This window comes from Mercenaria mercenaria, chromosome 5 (assembly GCF_021730395.1).
Source record: "Mercenaria mercenaria strain notata chromosome 5, MADL_Memer_1, whole genome shotgun sequence".
Classification (NCBI taxonomy): Eukaryota; Metazoa; Mollusca; class Bivalvia; order Venerida; family Veneridae; genus Mercenaria; species Mercenaria mercenaria.
Genome location: NC_069365.1, coordinates 23,156,942 through 23,184,048, shown reverse-complemented (window position 1 = coordinate 23,184,048; position 27,107 = coordinate 23,156,942). Strand labels below are relative to the sequence as shown.

General features: G+C 37.2%; 2 protein-coding genes across 2 annotated transcripts in view; both read right to left on the bottom strand.

Moving 5' to 3' along the window:
- Positions 1-20,231, bottom strand: part of LOC123556639 (uncharacterized) — a 69,659-nt gene extending 49,428 nt beyond the window's left edge. The window contains exons 1-2 of the mRNA XM_053542906.1: positions 19,898-20,231; positions 11,793-11,928 (exon numbers count right to left, since the gene is read on the bottom strand). Coding sequence (XP_053398881.1) covers positions 11,793-11,928; positions 19,898-19,966 — 205 coding nt within the window. The 5' untranslated portion in view covers positions 19,967-20,231. The remainder of the gene's footprint in view (positions 1-11,792; positions 11,929-19,897) is intronic.
- A 4,564-nt stretch (positions 20,232-24,795) lies between these two features.
- Positions 24,796-25,557, bottom strand: LOC128557270 (uncharacterized). The gene has a single exon (XM_053544481.1). The coding sequence runs from the start codon at positions 25,555-25,557 to the stop codon at positions 24,796-24,798; it is 762 nt and encodes a 253-aa protein (XP_053400456.1).
- Between the last annotated feature and the right edge of the window lie 1,550 nt (positions 25,558-27,107).

Genomic DNA, 27,107 nt, shown 5'->3' with positions numbered 1-27,107 from the left:
GCTGAGCTATTTCATACACTCACTTACCAATACTGATGAACTATGTAATATACACACTAAACAATCCTGATTAAGCTGTATCATACACACTTACCAATCGTAACTGAGCTATGTCAAAAACACACTTACCAATCCTTACTGAGCTTAGTCATACTCACACATACCAATCCTGACTGAGCAATGTCATACGCACTCTAACCGACCCTGTCTGGGCCATGTCATACACCCGCTTACCAATCCCGACTGAGCTATGTCATACATACACTTTCCCATCCCAACTGAGCTTGGTCATACACACACTCACCAATCCTGACTGAGCTGTGTGCTACACCTACTTACCAATCCTAAATGAGCTAAATCATACACACACTTACCAGTCCTAACTGATCTATGTCATACACACACTGACTGATCATAACTGTTATATGTCATACACACACTTACCAAGCTATGTCATATATACGCTTATTAATCCTAACTGAGCTATGGCATACACACACTTACCAGTCCTGACTGAGCTATATCATATACAAACTTACCAATGCTAACTGAGCTATGTCATATACACACTTATCAATCCCAACTGAGCTATGTCGTATAAACACTTACCAATTCTGACTGAGCTATGTCATACACACACTTATCAGTCCTAACTGAGCAATGTCATATACCTACTTATCAATCCTAACTGAGCTATACTATATGCACAATTACCAATCCCAACTGAGCTATGTGATATACATACTTACCAAACCTGACTGAGCTATATCATTACCACACTTACCAATCCTAACTGATCCATGTAATATACACACTTACCAATCCTGACTAAGCTATGTCATACACACACTTAGCAACCCTGGCTGAGCTATTTCATACACTCATTTACCAGTACTGATGAAGTATGTCATATACACACTAACCAATCCTGACTGAGCTATATCATACACACACTTACCAATCATAACTGAGCTATGTCATATACACACTTACCAATCCTTACTGAGCTAAGTCATACTCACACTTACCAATCCTGACTGAGCAATGTCATACACACTCTAACCAACCCTGTCTGGGCCATGTCATACACCCACTTACCCATCCTGACTGAGCTATGTCATACATACACTTATCAATCCTGACTGAGCTGTGTGTTACACATACTTACCAATCCTAAATGAGCTATATCATACACACACTTACCAATCCTAACTGATCTATGTCATACATACACTGACTGATCATAACTGAGTTATGTCATACACACGCTTACCAATCCTACCGCCTCGGTAGCCTTGTGGTAAAGCGTCCGCTTCGAGTGCGGATGGTCGGGGGTTCGATCCCCGGCCGCGTCATATCAAAGACTTAAAAAATGGTACTAGCAGCTTCCTCGCTTGGTGCTCAGCATTAAGGGGATAGTGCTAGGACTGGTCAGCCCGGTGTCAGTATAATGTGACTGGGTGGGGTATCATGCCATGTGTCTGTCTACGGCGTGATATTCCAGTGAGGCAGCACTATAAAGTTGGGCATTGAGCTCACTGCTACAAGTAGACACCGTCGTTTATATGACTGAAAAAATGTTGAAAAGACGTTAAACCCAAACACAAACACACACCAATCCTAACTGAACTATGTGATATACACGCTTATTAATCCTAACTGAGCTATGGCATACACCAACTAACTAGTCCTGACTGAGCTATATCATATACACACTTACCAAACCTGACTGAGCTATATCATATACACACTAACCAATCCTAACTAAGCAATGTCATATGCCCACTTATCAATCTTAACTGAGCTATGTCATATACACACTTATCAATCTCAACTGAGCTATGTTATAAACATACTAGTTAATCCTGACCTATGTCGTATAAACACTTACCAATTCTGACTAAGCTATGTCATACACACACTTATCAGTCCTAACTAAGCAATGTCATATGCCCACTTATCAATCTTAACTGAGCTATGTCATATACACACTTATCAATCTCAACTGAGCTATGTTATAAACATACTAGCTAATCTTGACCTATGTCGTATAAACACTTACCAATTCTGACTAAGCTAAATCATACACACACTTATCAGTCCTAACTAAGCAATGTCATATACCCACTTATCAATCCCAACTGAGCTATGTGATATACATACTTACTAAACCTGACTGAGCTATATAATTACCACACTTACCAATCCATGTAATATACACACTTACCAATCCTGACTAAGCTATGTCATACACACACTTATCAATCCTGGCTGAGATGTTTCATACACTCACTTACCCATACTGATGAACTATGTCATATACACACTAACCAATCCGGACTGAGCTATATCATACCACACTTACCAATCCTTACTGAGCTAAGCCATATACACACTTGCCAATCCTGACTGAGCAATGTCATACACACTCTAGCCAACCCTGTCTGAGCTTTGTCATACATACACTTACCAATTCCAACTGAGCTTTGTCATACACACACTCACCAATCCTGACTGAGCTGTGTCATACATACACTTACCAATCCTACATGAGCTATATCATACACACACTTACCAATCCTTACTGATCTATGTCATACACAAACTGACCGATCATATCTGAGCTTCGTCATACACACACTGACCAATACGTACTGAGCTATGTCATACACATGCTTACCAATCCTGACTGAGCTTTTTCATACAAACTCTCCCCAACCTGACTGAATTATGTCATATACTCTCACCAGTTGTTACTGAGCCATGTCACGTTCCTGCTAAAACTAAGTCATACATACACTTACCAATCCTGACTGTAGCTCATGGATTTTTCCTCTTCTGTACCTTCTGTTCTCCGACTTTTCAACTCTAGATGATTGAGGTTTACGGGATTCATCCCTTGAGTCACCAATTCCATTGCCATTTAGCACATCTATACCAGTTGCTGATTCCTCAATAGCTTCTTCCTCAGATGAATCAAATACATCTTCTACTCTTACACTGGAAAATGCAAAACTGATTTATTTACCGATGTGTTTAAATACAGTCATCTTTTTTCCTCATTTAAATCTTATTAACATAGGATAGGGGAATGAGTATTTTTCCTATTCATATGGATATTTAGTCAGCCAACTGAGGAATGGTATTTAGCGGCATTCTAGAACCAAGAAAGACAACAAACAAAGGAAGGCAACTGCTTCTCTTATAGATTGAATTTTCGCTCACTTTCATGTATTTCTCTAGATTCAAACAGACAGCGGTTTACCTATACTCTTCTAAATACAACTCGGATACTCACACAGAGGTATAGCTAGCTACACTTTCCTAAAGATAGTTCGGACACTAGCATAACAGTAGGGCTATACGTTTTTGAAAATAACTTGGACACTCACATAGCAGCACGGCTACAACCTCCGCGCAGGAATATTGTCAAACAATCATATCTACTGTACCGATAAGAGGAAGTAACACTGTGTTGGAGTTTGGCACGGCTACGGTTTTCAGAAGACAACTTGGAATCTCAAACAGAAGTACGGCTATAATGTAATAGAGACATCTGGGACCTTCACACAGCTGTAGGGCTATACTTTCCAAAAGACAACTTTGACACTTTCAAAGCAGTATGGCTTTACTTTTCTAAACACTCGAACAGCGGAAGGGTAATACGTTTTTTTAAAGACAACTTCGACATTCACAAAGATGTACGGCCATATTTTTCCAAAGACAACTTGGACACTCACAAAAAAGTACGGCTGAAGACAACTCGGACATTCATACAGCAGTATGGCTTTACCTTTCTAAAGACAACTTTTACATTCCCAAAGCTGTACGGCCATAGTTTTCCAAAGACAATTTGGACACTCACACAGGAGAAGGCCTATATTTTTCTCAAGACAGCCTGCAAAACTGCAGGGTAATACTTTTTCTAAAGACAACTCCGACATTCATACGGCAGTGCGGCAATGCTTTTCCGAAGACAATTTGGACACTCACACAGCTGTTAGGCTATATTTTTCTGCAAACAACTTTGAAACTCACGCAGAAGTACGGCTCAACCGCTGGGCTATATTTTTTCTAAAGACAACTTGGACTTTCGCATAGCAGTACATCTATACTTTTCTAAAGACAACTTGGTCACTCACACAGCAGAACGACTATATTTGCCTCGAAGACACTCTCACAGATGTAGGGCTTAACTTCACTCACACAGCAATTGGGCTATATCCTCCAGAAGACAACATAGACATTGCATCAACACTCAAAAAGATATTTTCAAAACAGCAAAGACACAAACATACATCGGTATAGATAATATACAGGCAAGTGAAAATACTTGTTTACTGGTATACGTACTGTGCTCTCTGTATTGAAACTTCTCCTTTTGTCGACATTTCTAGGAAACAGTTATATTTCTGTTCGAATTTGCTGACGAAGTACTTTTCCATCTCCGTCTTCAGCGCTTTCATTATGAGACATTTATCTTCAACTAAAACAAATTAATTATGTTTTTTATGAATTAACGCAGTGACTTCTATACCGAGGAATATTACATATCGCTTTTTACAAGTTTACAAACTGTACTGTCATAAAATTTAGTGTAGGAGGGAAGAACTTTCGAATCATGAACAACAGGACAAAATGACTGTTAAATTGATTTTCTAAGTACCTCATGTTGTCAATTATTTACGTTGCACACTTGTATAATGTAGATATTAACTAGAAATTGCTTTTGTAAAGAAGCGCATGTCTCCCTGAATGCAAAGTCCTATAGGCAAGAAGTCAATAGGGGTCAGGAGCGAAAGTCAAAGAGACACTGGAACCCGCCCGCTTAGCTCAGTAGGTAGAGCGTCGATCTACGGATCGTTGGGTCGCGAGTTCGATCCTCGGGCGGGGCGTATGTTCTCCGTGACTATTTGATAAACGACATTGTGTCTGCAATCATTAGTCCTCCACCTCTGATAATTCATGTGGGGAAGTTGGCAGTTACTTGCGGAGAACAGGTTTGTACTGGTACAGAATCCAGGAACACTGGTTAGGTTACCTGCCCGCCGTTACATGACTGAAATACTGTTGTAAAACGGCGTTAAACCCAACACAAACAAACAAACAAAACAAAGAGACACTGATGGTTGGCTGCAATAGCAATCATCTACTTGGCATGTCCAGTCATCCCGCTGAATTTCAACACTCTTGGCCTAGTGGTTCTCAAGTCACTGTTCAGGCTCCTGTGACCTTGACCTTTGAACAAGTGACCTCAAAATAAATAGGGGTCCTCTACTCCGCATGTCCAATCATCCTATTAAGTTTCAACATCCTAGGTCAAGTGGTTCTCAAGTTATTTCCAAAAAATGATTTTACATGACCAGGCCCCTGTGACCTTGACCTTTATAGACTGACCCCAAAATCAATAGGGGTCATCTACTCTGCATGTTCAATCATCCTATGAAGTTTCAACATTCTGGGTTAAGTGGTTCTCAAGCTATTGATCGGAACTGGTTATCAATGTTCAGGCCCCTGTGACCTTGACCTTTAAAGGAGTGACCCCAAAAAACAATAGGGGTCATTTACTCTGCATGAACAATCATCTTATGAAGTTTCATCATTCTGGGTCGAGAGGTTCTCAAGTTATTGATTGGAAATGGTTTTCCATGTTCAGGCTCCTGTGACCTTGACCTTTAACAGAGTGACCCCAAAATCGTTAGGGGTCATCTACTCTGCATGACAAATCATCCTATGAAGTTTCATCATTCTGGGTCAAGTGGTTCTCAAGTTACTGACCGGAAATGGTTTTCAATGTTCGGGCCCCTGTGACCTTGACTTTTAACAGAGTGACCCCAAAATCGTTAAGGGTCATCTACTCTGGATGTCCAATCATCCTATTAAGTTTCAACATTCTGGGTCAAGTGGTTCTCAAGTTACAGACCGGAAATGGTTTTCAATGTTCAGGCCCCTGTGACCTTGACCTTTAACAGAGTGACCCCAAAATCGATAGGGGTCATCTAATGTGCATGTACAATCATCCTATGAAGTTTCAATATTCTGGGTCAACTGGTACTCAAGTTAATGATTGGAAATGGTTTTCAATGTTCAGGCCCCTGTGACATTGACCTTTGACAGAGTGACCCCAAAATCAATAGGAGTCATCTACTCTTCATGATTAATCATCCTATGAAGTTTCAACATTCTGGGTCAAGTGGTTCTCTAGTTATTGATCGGAAATTGTTTTCAATGTTCAGGCGCCTGTGACCTTGATCTTTGACAGAGTGACCCCAAAATCGATAGGGGTCATCTACTCTTCATGATTAATCATATTATGAAGTTTCAACTTTCTGGGTCAAGTGGTTCTCTAGTTATTGATCGGAAATGGTTTTCAATATTCAGGCCCCTGTGACCTTCACCTTTGACGGAGTGACCCCAAAATCAATAGGGGTCATCTACTCTTCATGATTAATCATCCTATGAAGTTTCATTATTCTGGGTCAAGTGGTTCTCAAGTTATTGATCGGAAATGGTTTTGAATGTTCAGGCTCCTGTGACCTTGACCTTTGACAGAGTGACGCCAAAATCAATAAGGGTCATCTTCTCTTCATGATTAATTATCCTATGAAGTTTCAACATTCTGGGTCAATTGTTTCTCTAGTTATTGATCGGAAATGGTTTTCAATGTTCAGGCTCCTGTGACCTTGACCTTTGACGGAATGACCCCAAATATAATAGGGGTCGTCTACTCAAGCAGCCCTACAACTCTATGAAGTTTGAAGGTTCTAGGTAAAATGGTTCTCTAATTATTGCTCGGAAATGAAGTGTGACGTACGGACGGACGGGCGGACGGACGGACAGGGCAAAAACAATATGTCTCCCCCAGAGGGGGGGGGGGGGGGGGAGACATAATTATGCATTTGTTGGTTTTAACGTCGCATCAACACAATTCGGGTCATTTGGCGACATTTACTAGTAGATATGATGGTGGAGAAAGACCCTAAGTGCCTCTCCGTGCATTATTTTGTCACAAGCGGGCACCTGGGTAGAACCACTAACATTCAGTAAGCCAGTTGGATGGCTTCCTCACATGAAGAATTCGACGCCCTGAGCGAGGCTCGAACCCATATTAATAAGAGGCAAGTGACTTGAAGTCAGCGACCTTAACCACTCGGCCTCTTTGTAGACGTTTCACTTACAATTATGACATAGTTAAACTGATCACAAAGAAAAACAATGTCAGGTAGGTATTTATCAGGTACTTGTAGGTATCAATGCTCTATTTGTCTATTGGTTTATATAGAGTATGGGGAATTGTATTTGAGGACATACACTTTAAATTTTAGTATAAACATTTTTAATTAGATACATTTGTCCGTGTATGGACCACTTGTTCATCAGAGATACAGATATTTCTGTGAGCATGTTTTATACAGTACATTTATAATACAGGTAAATATAAGTAATATGTCAATTCAACGCGTGTATTTACTTAAAGTCATTCACTTGTCCACTCAATTAGTCGGCCATTCAGACATTCAACATTTCAGTCACCTCACCATTCAGTCACTCGGCCATTCAGTCACTCAGCAGTTCTGTCACTCAGTCCTTCAGACATCCAGAAGCTCAGTTAATCGGCCATTTACACAGCACTCTCTCGACAATTCAGTTTCTCGGCCATTCAGATATTCATTTGGCCATTTGCTCTGTTAATTCGATTACTCGTCCATTCAGATATTCAGCAGATCAGTCACCCTGCCATTCAGTCACTCGGGCCTATTGAGTTACTCGGCTATTTAGACATATCTTTAGTCAATATAACATCCAGTCACTCAGCCTCTCAGACACGGCCATTCAGTCAATCGGCCATTCAATTACTCGGACATTCAGTCAATCGGTCATTCAGTGGCTCGGCCATTTAGTCACTCCGTCCTTCGGCAATTCGGTTATTTAGTCACTTCTTGATCATTCTTGATCATTCAGTCAACCGGCCACTGACTAAAACAAAGAGGGAAACACATAATTACGAAATACATAATGACCTGATGTCGACAGCTTGGTAAAATCTACACTTTCGTGCCATATTCGCTCTACAGCTTTAGTCAATTCGTCGGTAACACACTCCGGACCTTCACATGACAGCTGTAGCTTCAGTGGGCTTTCGGTTTGTTGCTCGACATGCAATACGCCATTTCTCTTTCTGAAAAGAACCACAATTACAACTATACACAAATAAATTTATGATGACATAATTTCGGATAAATGATAAAATATTTTACCACATATGTATACAACAGTTACAGGTTTTCAAACATACCAGAGGTCTAAGCAGCTGCTCTACTTCTTACACTGAAACTTCTGCAATTCAGGGAAGGCATCACCGATCGATCTATCAGCGTTGTGAAACTTTAATAAATATCACAGGTTTTCTTTGTTGATACCAGAACAACGCACGGTATTGATTCTTGGAATTCAAAAATCTCAGTAATAAATGCTTTGACAAACAAAACAAATTAAAACTATCCTATACTTTTACGACAAGGTAACAGATAGTATTAACGAAAGCGAACAACGTTTTATTGACATTTAACAATGCAATGTAAATGTGACACACATGTACTAATACACTTTTCCTTATGACTTTAATACAAAGGATACGACTTACTGTATTTCTTGTCGAAGTTTATCTTCAATGCATGCCTTAAAACATCTAGCTTTTGCCGCTTCGAGAGTTACCGTGGCTACTTTCTTATTCACATTATCTTTACTTAGGTACTGAATGACCTTTTGTTTTGCCTCTCTTGCTTTGTTATCGATCAAGCTATCTATACATATACATATTCCATTTTCTGTTACGTAAACACACGTCATATCGTTGTCTAATGATTTCTTTAACGTTAACCATGCATGATTACGTAAGCATAACTGTTGTTCTGGTCTAACCCTTACTGTTATCGCAGTGATACCTTCTTCCAGAAGGCGAATGCCTCTGGTTGCTTCTTTTTCGGAAAAAGAATGACATATTATCTCTTTTCTGTTCTCGTCAGTAACAAACACAACTCTTATATTCGTCCTCTCACATTTGGATCGTATCCAAGAGAGGCATTGTTTACGAGACAGAAGTGCATATCTGGCGTCATTTAGTTTCTTTACGTTAGTAACGACATTATCCAAGCAGTTGTACATATCTACTCTCACAGCTTTGAACTCTTTAAAACACGTCGCTTTAAATTCTACTTTCCCTTCTTTATGTTTGATAGATATTTTCAAACGTTCGCTCTCATGCTTTTCTTGAAATCTACATAAAACAAGTAATTCTATTTTATAATCAGGCAAATCTATATCTTGTTCAAATTCATGGCGCTTGTCATGCGGTTGTGAAGAATACTGTCCCACTGCTACCACTTGCTGGACCTCATGTATATCCATCTCCTGTCTGAACACCGGTTTAACGGTAGCTACGTTTGTATTGGAGCGTTCCCCTTTCCCGCCAAAAAACTGGATCGGTCTATTTGCATATGGTGGGGATACGTCACCGCCTCTTTTACTGTTAAATGATACTCCAGGATTAAAACTTTCGTTCTCGTCAGAACTGTCACTACGTGTTTCCAATTCGGGCTGACGACCAGTACTCATGTCAGAATCTGTTGGTTTTGGAGACCGGTCAACTACTTGTTCCACGGATTGACTTTCAGTTTGTACAGCCGGTGTAACCTCTGTAAAAAGAATTCACGGACACAGATAATGAAAATTAAATGCGACTGTCAAAAAGTAGCTATTTTGTATAAAGTGCCATGCCGCAGGCAGAGTACGCTAACAACTAACTTTTTTAAATCATGTCTATAGAATATTTGAGCCGTGCCATGGGAAAAGCAACACAGTGGGTTTGCTGCCAGCATGGATCCAGACCAGTCAGCTCATCCGCGCAGTCTGGTCAGGATCCATGCTGTTCGCTGTCAAAGCCTATAGCAATTAGACAAAACCATTAGCGAACGGCATGGAACCTGATCAGACTGCGCGGATGCGCTGGCTGGTCTAGATCCATGCTGGTCGCAAACCCACTATGTTGATTTTCTCATGGCACGGCTCATTTATACTTCGAACACAGCAATATATTATTTCGATTGTCCATATGTCTGTGGACGTCGAAAAAACGTTACCACTTTTTAAACACTATACATGTTATGATAGGTTGTCGTTGACAAAAGTAGTCTGAAACGTCAGTAGTGTTATTTTAATGAATGGTCTATCTAATTGAAATGTCAGTGCTACAATTAGTAAAATACTGAACTCCGATTTGTTCATGTTCTGTATAGTATAATGGTCTAGGCACAACTTACCACACTCGGTTTCTCGAGCTTTCAGCGTTTCTAGTATATACCGATGGACGGATGGATAGAACGGTCCTACTTCTAGATCAACATCTTTTACTCCGTGGTTTTCTTTTGATAAAATAGATTCCAAAGCTTAAACAGAAAAACAACAGATATTTAAACTTATCTTACAAGTTATACAAACTAAGCCCCATGCCACCCATCCGTGCTAAATTTTATCCAGATGGCCCAGTTACCAATTTGGTCTAAATCTATGAACATGTTTCATGTAGATAGGTAGAAAATAAAAATATGTGTGTTTCTAAGGTGTTTCTGTGATTTGGTCAAGTGATCTAGTATTTGCCTCCAGATGAACTACTTGTAATTTAAAACCCGAATTATACTTTATATAAAGATTTTAATCACGTTTCATGCCGACCGAGTACAAATTGTGACCTCTGGACAGTGTTTCCATGATTTGACCTCGCGACATATTTTTCAATTTCAGATATCCCATACCAAAATTTCATAAAAACAATAACTGTGACAAAATTTCATGAAGATCAGAAAAAATATTGTGCATCTAGAGTGTTTCTTTCTAGTATTTGCCTTAATGACTTAATTACCTAGTGCTGACAACGGAAGATGGACGTATGACGGACGATGAACACTGGTTCCATTAGATCACCTTGAATACAAAGTGCTCGGACTGTGCTCGGTTGAGCTAGAATATTACAGGTAATTATACTGAACTAAGCCACATGAAACAGGTAAATAGAATATAATCGAGAAATAATCAATGACATTCTTACGTTAAATGAAATTTCATCCCATGATTGGACAACTGACTTTATATGTAATATTCTGACCAGCGCAATAAACAAAGCTGAACTGAGGAAATTTATTTGTGTTAAGAGCTTGAAACTGGTATCAAAAACGGAAAGAGTTACTGAAACAATGACCAACCTTGCCCATTTTCTATCGTTATAACTGCATACTTCTTTTCCTCAATAGTGCCTAGTTCCACGGGCTCGACCACTGTGCCCTCAATGCCTCCTGATTTCCCACTTTCAAAATACAGCTGAAGAAGTTCATCGCTTACACCTGCAGGTACCTGTGGAATAAAGACGCCTGTGGGACTTCCCAGTAACTCCAAGGTAGGGTAACAGTCACCTACAGGCCTATTGAATGCCTTCTCTTGCCAGTTCTGTATCCTTGTGTCTACAATGGTAAAATAACGATCTTTATGACAGTACTAATTTTTGCTTCACAGAAAACAATAACTTAGGAACAACATATTTTATTTTAGCTGTTTTTTTGTAATAATGAACGTTTCGTTTAGATTCAGCAATATACTTTCTGTAAGTCTGCTTGTCTCTTATATAACTTTCCTCACATTATATTTCAAGAGGCGAGTTTAAACATTGATGATAATAATTAAATTGCTTATGAAAAGCAATAAACCTTTGAGTGGTTAAATTAGACATTGGAAGACTTTACCATATACAATGTCGTCGAAAATAGCAACTGCTACGTCACAACGCGCAGCTGGAATACACATGGCGTTGACGTCTGCTCTGGTTATAATTTCCAAATAATTTTGCACGTCTGTCTCGCGCCATTCTACTGGAAAATGCTGTAAATAAAACAGAAAATACCTAACTTGTGCACTATTTAACAATACATTGATTCAATACTTCCTTCTCTGTATTCAAAATGTGAGAAATCACATTAGCGTGTAAATGGGAAATGAAATTGTTAATTCTATCTATACTGTTCTAGTTCAAAATAAAAAAAAATCCTTATCAAGAATATTCAGAAAGAAAACTGATTAAAAAAGAACGGCGCGCAAGTTGTTAGGGTCAGGTGGGTAGGACAAAACACAACCATGAAAAACTAAAAAAGTACTGACAACTAAAGTGCCGCCTTCGGACGGTCAGTCACCTTGAATAAGGGAACTGGGGTTCAAAACGAGTTAAATGGCCTACAGTGTGCAGCTAAAACTATTCCTCGATGAGGTTAGCTCTCACAAAAGTGACAAACTTGCTGTTTACGATTTATCAGATTTAGCAAAAGTATGAAAAGCACTATCTCAGTGTCTGGCGAAGTCAATGGTCGTGAATTCCAATCACCGCTCCTCCAGCTGTAATGTGTTAACATGCAGAAAAGGGTCACGTGTATGAAACAATTACATTTAACTAAAGAACTAGGAAAGCTTCCTAATATAATAAACAGTGTTCAGAGACCGGTGACGACTATAAATTTGCTGAGATGAAACAAAAGGTTTCTAACCGGCCTCAAGTGTTTTTACATTCCTCCCACCCTAACCTCCAACTCCAGCAACTCGCACCCCTTTCTTTGTATTGATTCCCCTATGATAAAATGTTGCGATCATGAAGACATGTAAAAACTAATACTGATAAAACTCTATATCTCGGACAAGCTTATCTGAGCCGCGCCATTAGAAAACCAACATAGTGGCTTTGCGACCAGCATGGATCCAGACCAGCCTGCGCATCCACCCAGTCTGGTCAGGATCCATGCTGTTCGCTAATGGTTTCTCTCATTGCAATAGGCTTTGAAAGCGAACAGCATGCATCCTGACCAGACTGCGCGGATGCGCAGGCTGGTATGGGTCCATGCTGGTCGCAAAGCTATTATGTTACTTTGTCATGGCGCGGTTGATTTCAAATTTCTCAGAGACATTTTCAAGTCCCCGTCCCATTAACAGGCGCACAAAATATCATTTTAACTAGAATTTTGGTTATCTCGAATTACGTAAACCAAAAGTTACTGTTACTACACGGTTAGGAATATGCTAAAGAATGGGTTGCGCGTCTTCCAGTGCTGGTGTTGAGCATCACGATATAAAATATCGAGGTAGGTATATTTTTTTTAATAATGACACATATACAAATGTTTTCAAAAAATGCAAAATATAAATGAATAAAGGTCATATGTGTGAAATATCTAATTTAAGAATCGCGGTTGTTGTCATGAAACTATACTGGCATTAACCGTCAAAAAGGAGTAGAAGTAAGGAAAACAATGCTTATTTCCTACATTTCTGAAATGTGACGCTTCTAATGATCAACACGTAAAATCATCGGGAATGGGGTTGCACCCCGGGGATGTAGTCAAAATAATATACACTTAAAGATCATATATTGGAATGGCGACCTATGCAATGTTTGCAACAAGATACAACCGACGCATATACTAGTTTGCTATCAATATTGAGGTTAAAAACACAATTATATAATATTTGCCACTAGAAATTTGACTTTCTATGGTCTTTATCACCACAACAGCAGAAAACATGGTGTTGACGCTTTTAGCCTTCGAGGTTAGTGACGTTTTCAACTTTATACATAGTGGGCCAGTCAAATAAGCCGGAGACTTGGTACCCGTGTAACCCTGTTTTCCGTAAGTGCCATTTCTCCACATGAATCGGAGGTGGTGGACAAATAATTTCAGCCACGTCTTTTTCACAGCAGAGACTACTTGTCTCGCAAAATGATAGGGCTCATGACACGTAAAGGTACATTTGCGCTCTCCCTATTTTTGCTGATACAAACACGCACGACCTGTATAGAAGCACTTCAGCAGAAAGATATTTGAATTGTTTGCAAGAACAATACTGCGACAGAAAAGTGTCACAAATACAGAGAAACATTACTTGTAGCACTCCGCAACGAAGAAATATTAAACTTGTGTAAATGCAGTCAACGGCATTTGGTCAATTTAGTCCAGCATTGTGAAAGTTTTGTTTTTCTAATGATTGTCTTATAATTATGCAAAAGGTGTACTCAAAGATAACAGTTCAGTTTAATTAAGTAGTAGATCTAATTATGCATGTTTTCTTCATGACCATATTTACAATTTAATCAAAATAACATAATTTCTGAGATCTACTTGACCAGTTGATACGGACAGTGATATAATACGGGTGATTGTGTTTACTGGTGACTCATGGTCTGATTCTTTTCGAAATAATTTAGGCAATTATATCCATTGAAATAATACAGTACTAAGTAACTATGTGAGTGCAAACTGCTTTTGCAGTCACATACGTGACAGGAAAGGTTGACATTAAAATGTATACGAGTATTAATGGATCGCGATAATTTTATTCTAAAGGTATTTGGTAAAATCCAAAAACAGGTAAAGCAGGTGTATTATCCGATAAGTGGTGTTAATTCATATATTGTACTATTCTTAGCTCTAAATACAATGCGTTATTCTATAACAGACTTCTACTCTATTGGGTAGTATGTCGGATCTTGTATATCCTTTTTATATCGTTTTTTTGTAGTTTGTTTTCATTTATTCCTTTTTATTTTCCTTGCAAGAGTTTTTTGTTTTCATTTTGCAATGTTAATAGATACAACATCTATTCTATTATGAGATCCTCAGAAAAATGTCAATAAACTTTTAGAATAAGTGCACCATAAAATCATGATACAAACAGTTTTACCCGTATTCCTTATCCAGGTAAAAACATACTGTAATATAAAAAAGTAGCTCGTCCTGTTTTAAACCAGCCCTGTAAGCTTATAAATCATACGTGTTAACCATCAGACCACGCCGCTACTCGCATCTGTCTTGCGATATTATATAAATATCATATGGCAGCGTGTGTGACATTGATATTGTCAACCCGAGGGCAGAATGTCACTCGAGGCGAATGCCGAGTGGTGACATTCTGTTTCGAGGGTTGACAATATCAATGTCAGACTCGCTGTCATATGATATTTATTTTATTATACCGAACAAAATTAAGCACATAAAAATAAGCACATAAAAAAGTTTTTACAATGTTTTTAATTAATTTAATTCAACAGTTGCATCTTTAGCGCGGCAATCACCTGTGTACACATTGAATAGTGACGTCATTACAATATGACATTGTGTACAAGGGAGGAAATCTTTTGGTTAAAAATTTGAAGCAGTTATTTGCCCTTATATGATATTCAAAATATCAGCGCGGTCACATGACCTGACAGTCATTTTCGCTTGGTCACGTGTCAAAAAGATTGGAAATGTTTTTGATAGTCAAAATATCACTTTTTCGGGTAATGGGATTTTACCATTGTAGACAAAAGTAAGGTATAATAAAAGATATTTGTCATATAGTGTGTCCATCTGATTCCCTATTTCATTGTTATGGGTTGATCCGGTATTAGTAAATAAAGGCCACAGCTACAGTCGGCGGACGATAATAAAAATGGCGCGAAAATGTCAGGCGAGTCTAAGACAGATAATTTAGGTTGGTCTGTTATCACGGTAAATAAGATAGGCATTCTTATGATACTTGTGAAATAAAAATTAACACATACTTGAATGGCGAAATAGCTCAGGTGGCTAAGCTGTCGGTTTTCAAATGCAGTGCGAAAAATAACACGTGTTCGAAACTCGCAAGAGGTTTATTTTCTAAGAAATGTTATTATGTAGCCCTGCTATATTTTTGTTTTATCTCAGTTTGATTCTCAGTTTGTCCTCTCTTTTTTATTTTTTCGTATTATGTGCATTACTTTTTTCTTTTTTTCTATTTTCTTTTTCTTTTTTTTATATCAATGAAATTTTAATCAATACAATTGATTGATATATATCTCTGGCAACATCCTGTCGCCTCCACCCTTTTCACATGTTCGCAGCATGACTTCCAGTCGATGGGTGTTATCAGTTGGAAAACTTCCTCAACAAGAGAAGAGACTTCTTTTAAATTAAACTTGAATTTTTGAACTGCAACCTGTCGTTTCACGTTAGCCCAGATCAACTCAATAACGGTTAGATCTGCGTGATACGTTATGAAGAACAAGTTTTAAAAAAGTTTACTTCAACCATGTATCGAACTCCGGATCTCGGGTGTCATACCAAGCGGCCTAACACACTGCGCTAATACAGTACTTTGTTCATCTAGTCTCAGTTTGAGATACTAATCCGTATCGTCTATATGTGATTGACATAAAGTGGTAAATAATACGGTAGACTGCTTTTGTTTACAAATATCAAATTATCGTTCGATTACTGTATCGCGTTTTGTTAATAACTCCATTAATATTCCCGATGATAATTTTTGTCAATTCTAAGAAGGATTTGAAGTAAATAAATGTGATATTCGGCACCGTGTTACAGTTGGTTTATCATAAAAAGTGTTATTTAATTGGTGTAATGACTAGAGTGGGCTTTAGTTTTTATGTTTAATATTTTAAACATTTTGAGACTTTTCTTTCATCGGACAGCATAAAATCTACGAGCCCGAGGACGCTTAACATAACTTAAATTTGATGTGGCCTGAATATATACTTAATATACATCATGAAATGGTAATGGATCTCCTTCACATATCTACGGTATCTTCGAGAGATCTGACCTGCATATAGAATCTACATGTTCATTGACTCCCTTTTATAATAATGTCAAAGTTTACGAAATGTATTTAGAGGGATTAAATGGATTAGATATTTAAGTCTTAATGCGCTTTCGTTTTGCACTGATTAAGGTAACTTGACAGGGAAAACCAAGATGGCGTCACGAAATTAGGGTTGGTCACATTATTTACTCTTATAGACTATATGCTGCTACAGAGGTCTAAAGATGCATTTTAATCATTCAACACACACATAAACACTTGTAAAAATGCATTTAATTTATAAAAATATAAAATCAAATGTTCTGAAACTCACCATGAAATCTAGTCAATTTTTGTGCGTATTTTGCGGAAAAGTTATGTATCCAAACTGAAAATAATTTATATCCTCATATGTTTAGATGTGTTCTTCAGGTGCTCCACCTATGAACAAAATAACTTATCCACTGAGTTTTATGCTGTTTGCTCTGGAATTTCATCAGTAAATTATAAATTTCTATATTTTACACCCGAAAATGTTGAAACCTGCTGGCAGTATGAGGGACGTTAAAAAAATTTAAAGTACATGTAAGTTTACTTTGTCCTTATTTCTGAGACTTTACATCCTCACATATTAAGAGTTTTGAGTGATGTGTTCATTTCTTAGTAATCTACATTGTTTCCATTTAAATTTTATAAAACATTTACAATCTTTTCAATCTGTGTCCTAGTTCAAATGTGTTTGCTACTGTTTGAATAACCCTCAATGTCAAAACTTTACTGACTTGCATGGAAATCTCATGGAAAGCATGTATCTTAGGCCATACTAAATTAATATATGTTTAATGTAATTGATAAAGTACATATTCTTGATTTTCTGTTGCTTCCCAAAAATATAGAGACAGTTTAGATAAGGATTTCTTCATTTGAACATGAAGAGTCATAAAAAAATAATGTAATATACCCAAAATCAGCTATGTTTTGGTTTATTTTCCATTCATAGGACTGGGTGAGTTTTACAATAAACATATTTTTGAAATTGCATAGCCCCTTGTTACTGAATTTATTTGCAACAAAATATTGAAATTTATAATTTACTGATGAAATTCCAGAGCAAACAGCATAAAACTCAGAGGATAAATTCTTTTGTTCATAGGTGGAGCATCTGAAGGAAATATTCAAACATATGATGATATAAATTATTTTCAGTTTGGATACATAACTTTTCCGCAAAATGCGCACAAAAATTGACTACTTTTCATGGTGAGTTTCAAAACATTTGATTTTATAATTTTAAAAATTAAATGCATTTTTACAATTGTTTATGTGTGTGTTAAATGATTAAAATGCATCTTTAGACCTCTGTAGCAGCATATTGTCTATAGAGGTAAATAATGTGACCAACCCTAATTTCGTGACGCCATCTTGGTTGTTCATGTCAAGTTACCTTAAGCTTTTAAAAGCGTATACATTGTACTTGGGTATTTTGAACCAGTTTTCAGAAAACTAAAATGGGATTAATGCTTTCTCATGTAAATACTCGTTTTCAAACATAATTGAATGACACTATACGACCTATAATCCCCGGACTATTTCGAGACATTTGAATCACTATTGCTTTTATTCATTTCTAGTGTAATGGACTTCGGAATGCTATGTCAACATTACACAAAACACAAAGTTTAGTCATAATTAAAGGTGTAATCTTTTTACTGATATTATGTAATAGTTATAGTATGTGTGAGAGTGTGTTACCAGGATATATCAGAGCTAGGGGTACATCGAGGGTATTTTTCTCTGCACATATCGTCGAGGCCGGTAGGCCGAGACAGATATGTGAAGAGAAAAATAACGAGATGTACACCTAGCTCTGATATATCCTGGTAACACACGAGCACTACATATTATAACTGTTTTATCGCATAGTTTATCATTAAAATTTATATATCATTTTCATTTAAATTTGTTTATTATTATTTTTACTATTTTGATTCCCTTTCTGCGCCTCGCTGACTGAAACACTAAAACTTCTGTTTTAGAAAATGTGTTCCCCAGATAAAAGTACCCAACAAATTTCTGCATTGGTTTTAAATCTTTGCATTTCATTGGCCAGACATTGTAAAACTTGTTGTTTTGTTTGTAAAAAAAATCAAAGAAAAAGAAACATTTGAGAAATCTCAGAATTTCATATATTTCATGTATTTCTGAATTTGGCAATAACTATCAAGTTTTTGAAATATTCTAGTTTATTTATTCTGTTACTTTATAAATGTAGGTGTTTGTGACAATTCTTTCTCTGTGAACTGTAAATTGGAGCTAAAATCATCTTTTCTTTGAAAGGAAAAAATTATACTCCCTTGATAGGACCTCAATAGAGAAAAAGTGTTCCGATATATATCGGAACAGTTTTACTGTGCTGATATATATCGGAACACTTTTTTTCTTATGAAACTCCATAGAGATTTCCGTGTTGATATATATCGCAACAGTTTTGTAAGATATCAGCACAGTTTTGTAGTAATAATGTGTGTTACTATGTATAACATGCTGCAAAGATCAAAGGAAAATTGCCGCACTATGCGATAATAGCTGTTATCAAATGTAACACGGAGTAGCATGTAAATGGTCAATACTAGCTGAGCACTAGTTCAAAGGAACTGGGCAAAATTGGTAATATTTCGCGTGAGGAAAGAGAATTAAAGGCATGAGTTGTAAATGTACCGTTATAGTGTATAGAATAGAACTAAGCAGAAAAACAGAAAAAAGATGGTGATTCGGAATACCCTATATGTAATGATTTTTGTTTATACAAACTTTTTTGTCACAGATGTTTCAAATTTTATATACTTTAAATAAATTGTGTGATAGGTACCCTATATAATGTACATAATATCTATGTAGTATTTTATTTCCCTACATCACCATTCACCAGCGTATTTCGGTATATTTTATGCAAATATTAGCATCTCGAGTCAATATACGACATTCTAAATATACCACAGACACTTGGGGGTCAGCACCCCTCCCCCTCCCATGCCGCCCCTGACAACCTTCAGTCAATACATTTTTGTTTTTTAAAACAAACTGAGCACATGTCTTGATCATCCAACGACTTCTGTTAACATTTTAACATATTTGAAAATTTCCAATACTCTATCAATGCTCAAAAAAACTATTACCAGTGCGATAATTATACAATTAGAATCTACTAAGTAAGAAAAGTTATAAAAAAATGAATAAAGTAGAATCTTACCTTAAAAACAAGACCGTGGGAGAAATCTTCGTCTTTGTTGAAGACAGACAGAAGACTGTTAACCGCCATATTCCGATCGTCAATGGTATTGCACACGGAGATATTTATTATTCATACCGGGTTTTTCCAAAATCTGCTTTCGGTTTCGCTTTCAATTTTTTGAAAATCGTCTGAAGTGAAATGAATAACTTATTATAAACATTATATCTAATTACGTGTTTAATCCAGTTCATTGCCTGTATTAATAATTAAAAAAAAATGTTTATGTATGTGTACAAACTCCTACGCATCAGTGATCATCAATGAGAGCGAAATCACTGTGTAGGAGTTGGAATATGTGGTGAGGTTATTTCCCTTAGTGTGCATCCAGCCGGCAGGGGCGTAGCTGAACCGGATTGAAGAAAACGCATGCTCCCTTGGGATCTTTTATAGCCGGAGGTTTGTTTTAGTGCATTTTTCGTCCATTCTACAGATAGAGGAGCAACTTGGACAGTAAAAATGTGCCCGCATTTGATGTTTTTAAATATAACCAGAGTATACAAATTAAATATTTTAGTTAACTATCGACAATTGTTCGATCGTCATTTCATTGATTTTGCAAAGATAGCTGTAAATCAGCGACAGATACGTTACACAGCGAATTTTCATTCAAAAAATATTTCAGTATAACACATAAGAATATCTGTGTCCGTTATTTACCTCAAACTAAATTCTCTTTATAGTTTATTAAGAAATGAAGTTATTTATATATTACGATTGATAAAATAAATTAAACTGTATGGAAAAATAACGCAATTCACACAAATATCAGTTGCTTTTCCTGCTATTGCTGCTACTCCTGCGACCGCTCACTGCAACTGCTGCTGTTTGTACTGCTGCTACTTGTACTTGTTCATTGTTACTGCTCACGTTAACTGCTTAGTACTGCTTTTGTTCATTTGCTTTTTATTTCCAGAAAACTTTAGGCTATTGTGATAGTATTCAGAAAAGTTCGAAAGATCAAGATAATTGCTCAAAGATAGCTGTCTTACTGATATTGAGATACTAATGTAAATTTTCCAACAGTTTTCATCGTGAAATATACGAGAACCGTGTGGCAACGTTAAATGTCGCAACGCCGCTAAATGTCGCAACCACCGTTATATGTCGCAAGGTTGACGTTAAATGTCGCAGCCACCGTTTAAATGTCGCAGAATCGTCTGCCGCTAAATGTCGCACATTTAACGTTAAATGTCGCAAAAATTTGCAGATCGTTATATGTCGCAACATCAACGCTAAATGTCGCACTTCCTATTTGACACTTTGAATATCAGTTCCTTGAGTATATTTACTTTTTTGAGGGAAAAAAAATTAACAGGTTTATGTAATACAAATAATTATCTTAATGATAAGTGTTGTTACGTGTAGCAACAAGCGGACCTTGTTGGTCCTAGATCGCTCACCTGAGTTCCACACTTTACTTGAACAGTCACGCAAGAAAAATATTTATTATTCTGTAATAGGACCAGTACTACTAGTGTTTTAGGACAGAAATATTCTGATGTTTCTTCTAACTAAATACGATTTGGTAATGATGTTGTATGTTTGTGGGGGTTGGGTATGGTTTGGGAACGGGGTGAATAACGACACAGAAATCTAAGACACAAACACACAGCACCAAGACAATTAATAGAAAATATAAATATTTACATTTCTGGAGTGTATGTGTGTGTGTGTGTGTAGGTGGGGGTGGGGAGAGAGAGAGGGGGTTATGTGTGGGTAGGCGGAAATGTAGGTTAATTAGGGGAATGAGACTAAACAAAACAATTTTAAGAGACTAAAAGTAAAATAATATCAAAATTCCCGCTTTACCTAAAAAGTTGTACAGAGGGCCACATAGGATCTTTCTCCGCCATTGAAGCTTAATAGTTACCTTATGACTTTAAATGTAAACCTCCAAACAAAGAAATAGAATCCATGGCTGATTAATAGAAAATCTTCGCACGGTGTCGCGTAGTTAAACATCCTGTTGTGTAAACATCCTGTTGTGTAACAGGCCCGGATCGCGGCCCGAGCCGATCCCCCACCCCCAACCCCACCCTTGTTGGCTAAGTAGTGACTTATACTCATCTAGGTTGCACCCGACTATTTTGGAAATAATATTTTCTCAAAATGTAGACCAAAAACGCCCCAGAGGCGAACATTTTACACTTATATTTCAAAATTCCCCAGGGGGGAAGAACCCTTGACCCCTTAAAATGAGAGGAGTACCCCTCCAGTACCTTAAAATTAAGACCAAAAATGCACCAGAGGCAACCATTTTATACCTGTTTTTCAAACTTTCCCTCCCATAACCCCTCCCATGCACCGAAATTTTGAACAAAAAATGCAATAAAAGTCCAGCATTCCATACCTGTATTGTAAACGGGAAAAGACCCTAACCACCTAAAATAAGGGGAGTGCCCCTCTAGTACGTATCTCAAAAAATTGACTAAAATATGCACCATAGGCCAGCATTTCATACCTGTACATAAAAAACTCTCCCACAAATACGGATAGAGGAACCCTATACCTACCGCACGTCGCCGGTGACGCTTTTGTTTTTAACTGGTGCCCCCTCCTCCATCAACAATTTCTGGCCCCCGGGCTGTTGTGTAACGAAATTCAGGTCGACTCAAGACATGCGATACAACGCGCGACAATACGGAGTGCGAGCTTAATATCTCATGAGCTAAACAGGACTCCATATAATTACATAGTTCATACCTGAAATAAATTTAGTACTGTGGCGATTTCTACGTTAGTGCTCAAACCTTTATATATAGAAGATATAACGTATGTATGGTGCGGGACCACTGAAAAGCAAACGTGCAGATTAGAGTGAAAGGTCATTTCAGCCCTTCCAAAATCAACACATTGCATACTGATGCATGCAAGCATGCATTACCCAAACTTATCTCTAAGTTGTAAAGACTGCTTAACTTACCTTATTCTGCTGTGCGACATTTAGCGTTGGAGTTGCGACATATAACGGTGGGCAAATTTTTGCGACATTTAACGTTAAAGGTGCGACATTTAGCGGCAGACGATTTTGCGACATTTAACGTCAACCTTGCGACATATAACGGTGGTTGCGACATTTAGCGGCGTTGCGACATTAAACGTTATCACAAACCGCAACTCTTGTCGGTATTGATATTTTGTCTTGTGTGCCGTAATTGGTGTTTCCCTTTACACTAAAATATCGATAAACCTATAGGTAAACTCGGCTGCAACGCATCTTGGTCAGATAGAAGCAGAATATAACACATCTTTAAGCTACTGTAATTAATTGTATTTTATGGACTTTGCTAGATGCCGACATTGTTCCATGAGTTATAAATAATTATATATTAAACAATAAGTAAAATTACATGTTCATCCTGCGTATGTAATGTTTATTTTCTGCCATGTATATGCTGGATGAAGTTATAAGTTTCGTTGAATGCATGGACCAAAAATACAAAAAATAAAAAATGCCACTTTTTAGTGGTAAAGGATATACATAAAACATCACACAAAACAATTCCTTTTCTTTCAATTCCCTTTTGAAAGCTTTCACCCTTTTTGCTGTGAAGCGTAATGTTGTAAAATTATTTATCGCCCTGAAAGATTTTGACAATGACTGTAAGTGTTTTACGCGTGATGTTTTATGGACATTTGCGAATACACCGGATGGAGACAAGATAAACACCCCAGGCTATGCTAATTACCCACAAAATATGTCTGTAATAAAAATCATCAACTGATACATAAAGTAGAGATGTTCTGTCATATACAGTCCATGGAACAAGCCCAGGAAAGGCAAAAATACTACAAAATTTCTTTCCTTCTCACACCAAGGTGTTAATTAGGTTCTTACTGAGGGCATATGATTGCTAGCAATTAGTTTGATTATAAAGTCTGCACCACTGCAACTATACTAATTATTCGATCTTATCTTATGTTATCACACTGTACAGGCTGCCTTTCATTCTGTGTATGTATCAATAACCACAATCAGCGAAATGAAAAAGATTAGATTTTATATATAAAAAACACGGTCAAAACGTTTTTTAAAAGAGATAAATTTGATACCTGGTCACGTGATTAGATAGTGAACGCACTTTGCGTTGCTCTGCAAAATATGGACAAAATATGTGTTTTAAAAGCATTTTTTTGAAAATTTTGGATGTAATAATGGATATATGCACCAATATTATAATCATGGCCTAAACGGCCGTTGGCGATTCGTAATCCCGTGGCTTTACAGAGTTCTAATAATTTAACTCCACGGTTATTGCACGTACTGTCGAGTGAGGTTCTGGGGAGGTTCTGGTCAGGTGTATAATTTAAATCATCAGTAAAATTTATCACTGAGTCACAAAGAATGTAATCAGGCCTAATTCCCACTCGACAGTTCCAGTCACCTGCTATCATAGTACAACCAATTTTATCAAAATAGTTAATATCTTGCATGAGTAAATCGAACAAATTTGCATCAACAATATGTGAAGCCGGTGATTCGTCCGACCATAGGTACAACCCACACACAGGTATACATCTTTATCAAAGTTAAAAAATTGAGCATTTAACTTGAGCCAAATTATCGTGTCAAAGTGATTTTTAACAACAGATACACCATTTTTTAGCGAATTTCTCAAAAATATTGTAATTCCTCCGCTATTTCTCCTAGCTTTCTTATGCCTAAATTTCCTGTAAAAATTAAAAGTAGTAAATCCATCAATATCAATAGAAGAGTTTTTATCTGTCCATGACTCACCCAGAATAATAATGTCATTGCTTGTTATGAAAGAAACAAATTCTTGGTCAGATAATTTGCTGTCAGTTAAACCGTTACAATTCCAAACTAAGATTTTTGGTCCATTCTCCGACCAGTCCTAGTTACACTTTACCGGTTTACCTTCGATGTACAGGGTGTCATATACCAGCCAGGCTCTCTTGTTGTCCTTGATAGCTTCCTTTAGCTGTGGCATCAATTTCCGGCGTCGAGCAGCAATTTCCGGCGGGAATTGCTCATGAAGGAGAAACCCCGTTTCTTTTAAGAGATGTTTTTGCCGGCGAACAAGCTCTCTGTCTGAGAAAAATGTAAATTTCACAACGAAGTTACGTTTCCGCTGGGATCCGTCGGAACTCGGAACCCCCATCCGATGAATTCGCTCTAGCTTCATCGAGTCTACAATGTTTTGTGCTAGTTTAAGATCTTTAACTAAAAACTTGCGAAACTTATCTTCCAAATTTTCACCAGATTCTTCAGGGAAACCTCCAAATACAAGATTGTTTCGCATGCTTTGCGACTCTAAGTATGTAACTTTGTCTTTCAAATTTAAATTTTCTCTTTCAAGCTCGTCAATACGTGATTGGTATTCAGCTGATATGAACTCAAACCTGTTTACTCTTTCGTCAATATCAGTCATTCTTTGGTCAAATCCCTTGTTGCTATCGTGAACTTGCACAGTCAAAAGTTTAAGATCTTTTTCGAAAGAAAGAACTTTCTTCTCTACTAAATCAAGCTTTTGTAGACGAGATTCAACCTTGTCTAATTTTACTTCCAGACATTTAAGAACGCTCATAATGTCACTGTTCGAGGGAGTGTGATGCGCCGGCGAGGTTGCAGTTGATGAACCGGGCGCAGACGCCATCTTGATATTATCTTCAGGCGTGATGTTGTGGTTAGACAACGAACAATCCGACGAATTAATATCTTCAAAAACGTTATTTGAACTATTGAATAATATACTGTTAGTTTCGTTCAAGATTTCACTTACAGATTTGTTTTGATCTTTCGATTTTGAATCCTGTGACGGGCCTCCGACGATATACACTTTACTTAGATTTACAAATTCATCTCCACTACTGCTTCCTTTTTACGTTTTTATTTTCTTTTTGCCCGATGAACTCATAGTGTATTAATACATTTTTTAACCGTAATTCAAGTAGCGTGATTGATTACCTTTTGTTGAAAGAGACAGATTTTTATGCTATAAATTCTTTTCAGGTATTACCATTTAATATGTTTAGCGACCATGCCGCCTTATCGTTTTGTATCGATGGATTTGAGCCGTGGCGCGAAAATGAAGGGTCACAGTTTTCAGACACGCATAGTTATTATAAGTGGAATGCCGACAATAAAGAAAAATTTAGAAGTAATATTATCGGTAGACTACAGGAATTTAATAATATAATTTTAAATGAAACCTTAGAAATTGATTCTATGGTTAATGCATTTTCTCGTGTAATACTTCAAACGGCAGAACCGTTATTTAAGAATGAGTTCAAACAAAACGGCTCCAAATCGAGGCGTACTTTTTACGACAACGACGGTTGGTTCGATGCGGAATGCGTTACGGTAAAGTCTGAATATAAGAATGCCTCATTTACCTGATGAATTAAGAAATGCCCCGTCCTTGAATATATTCAAGAACCTTCTAAGTAATATAAATAAGCCGCCACAAGTCCCCTCTTACTTCTTTCTCGGTCCAAGAAAACTTCAAATTCTCCATACCCGCTTGCGTACCGAATGTAGCGCATTGAATGCGCATCTATTTGCCATGAATATTGTGGATTCACCGCAATGCCAATGCGGAAGTGAGGAATCGAATTTTCATTACTTTCTCTCTTGTCCGTTTTACATTGATGAAAGAAATATTCTACTGGATGGTGTAAATTCAGTTGCTTCGGATATTGATATTACTACTGATTTATTACTCTATGGCAGTTCCTACCTAACAGATGATACAAACACTACAATATTTAAATTAGTCTATAGGTTCATTGAGGCTTCTAAACTATTTGAATAATACTTGAAATTAACCATCTGCCCATTCTCGTCAAGTCTTCATGTCTCACACTTATTATTTTCACTTTTTTTCACAGTTATAATAATTGTTATTACTTCATGACATTTATGAAAAATTGACTATTAGTAATTTCATATACTACCCTGAATGTGTAACTGTTTCATACAGGAAAAGATCTATATAAGCCTTAGGCTTTCGATCCTATCCTAAGCGTTTTTGTGAATTCTGTTGATTGTATATGTATTTTGTAAACTATCTCGCTAATAAAATATGTTTAAACCATGAGCATTTCTTACTAGGAATTCAAATGATGTTAGTTAACTTAGGCTTGAATTCCTAGTAAGAAATTCTCACCTACCTTCACCTTACTTAAAGGTACCACTTCACTGTAA

What these genes read in the sequence shown, in the direction of transcription:
- LOC128557270 (XM_053544481.1), bottom strand. Translation starts at nt 25,557, where the DNA reads ATGGCGTCTGCGCCCGGTTCATCAACTGCAACCTCGCCGGCGCATCAC.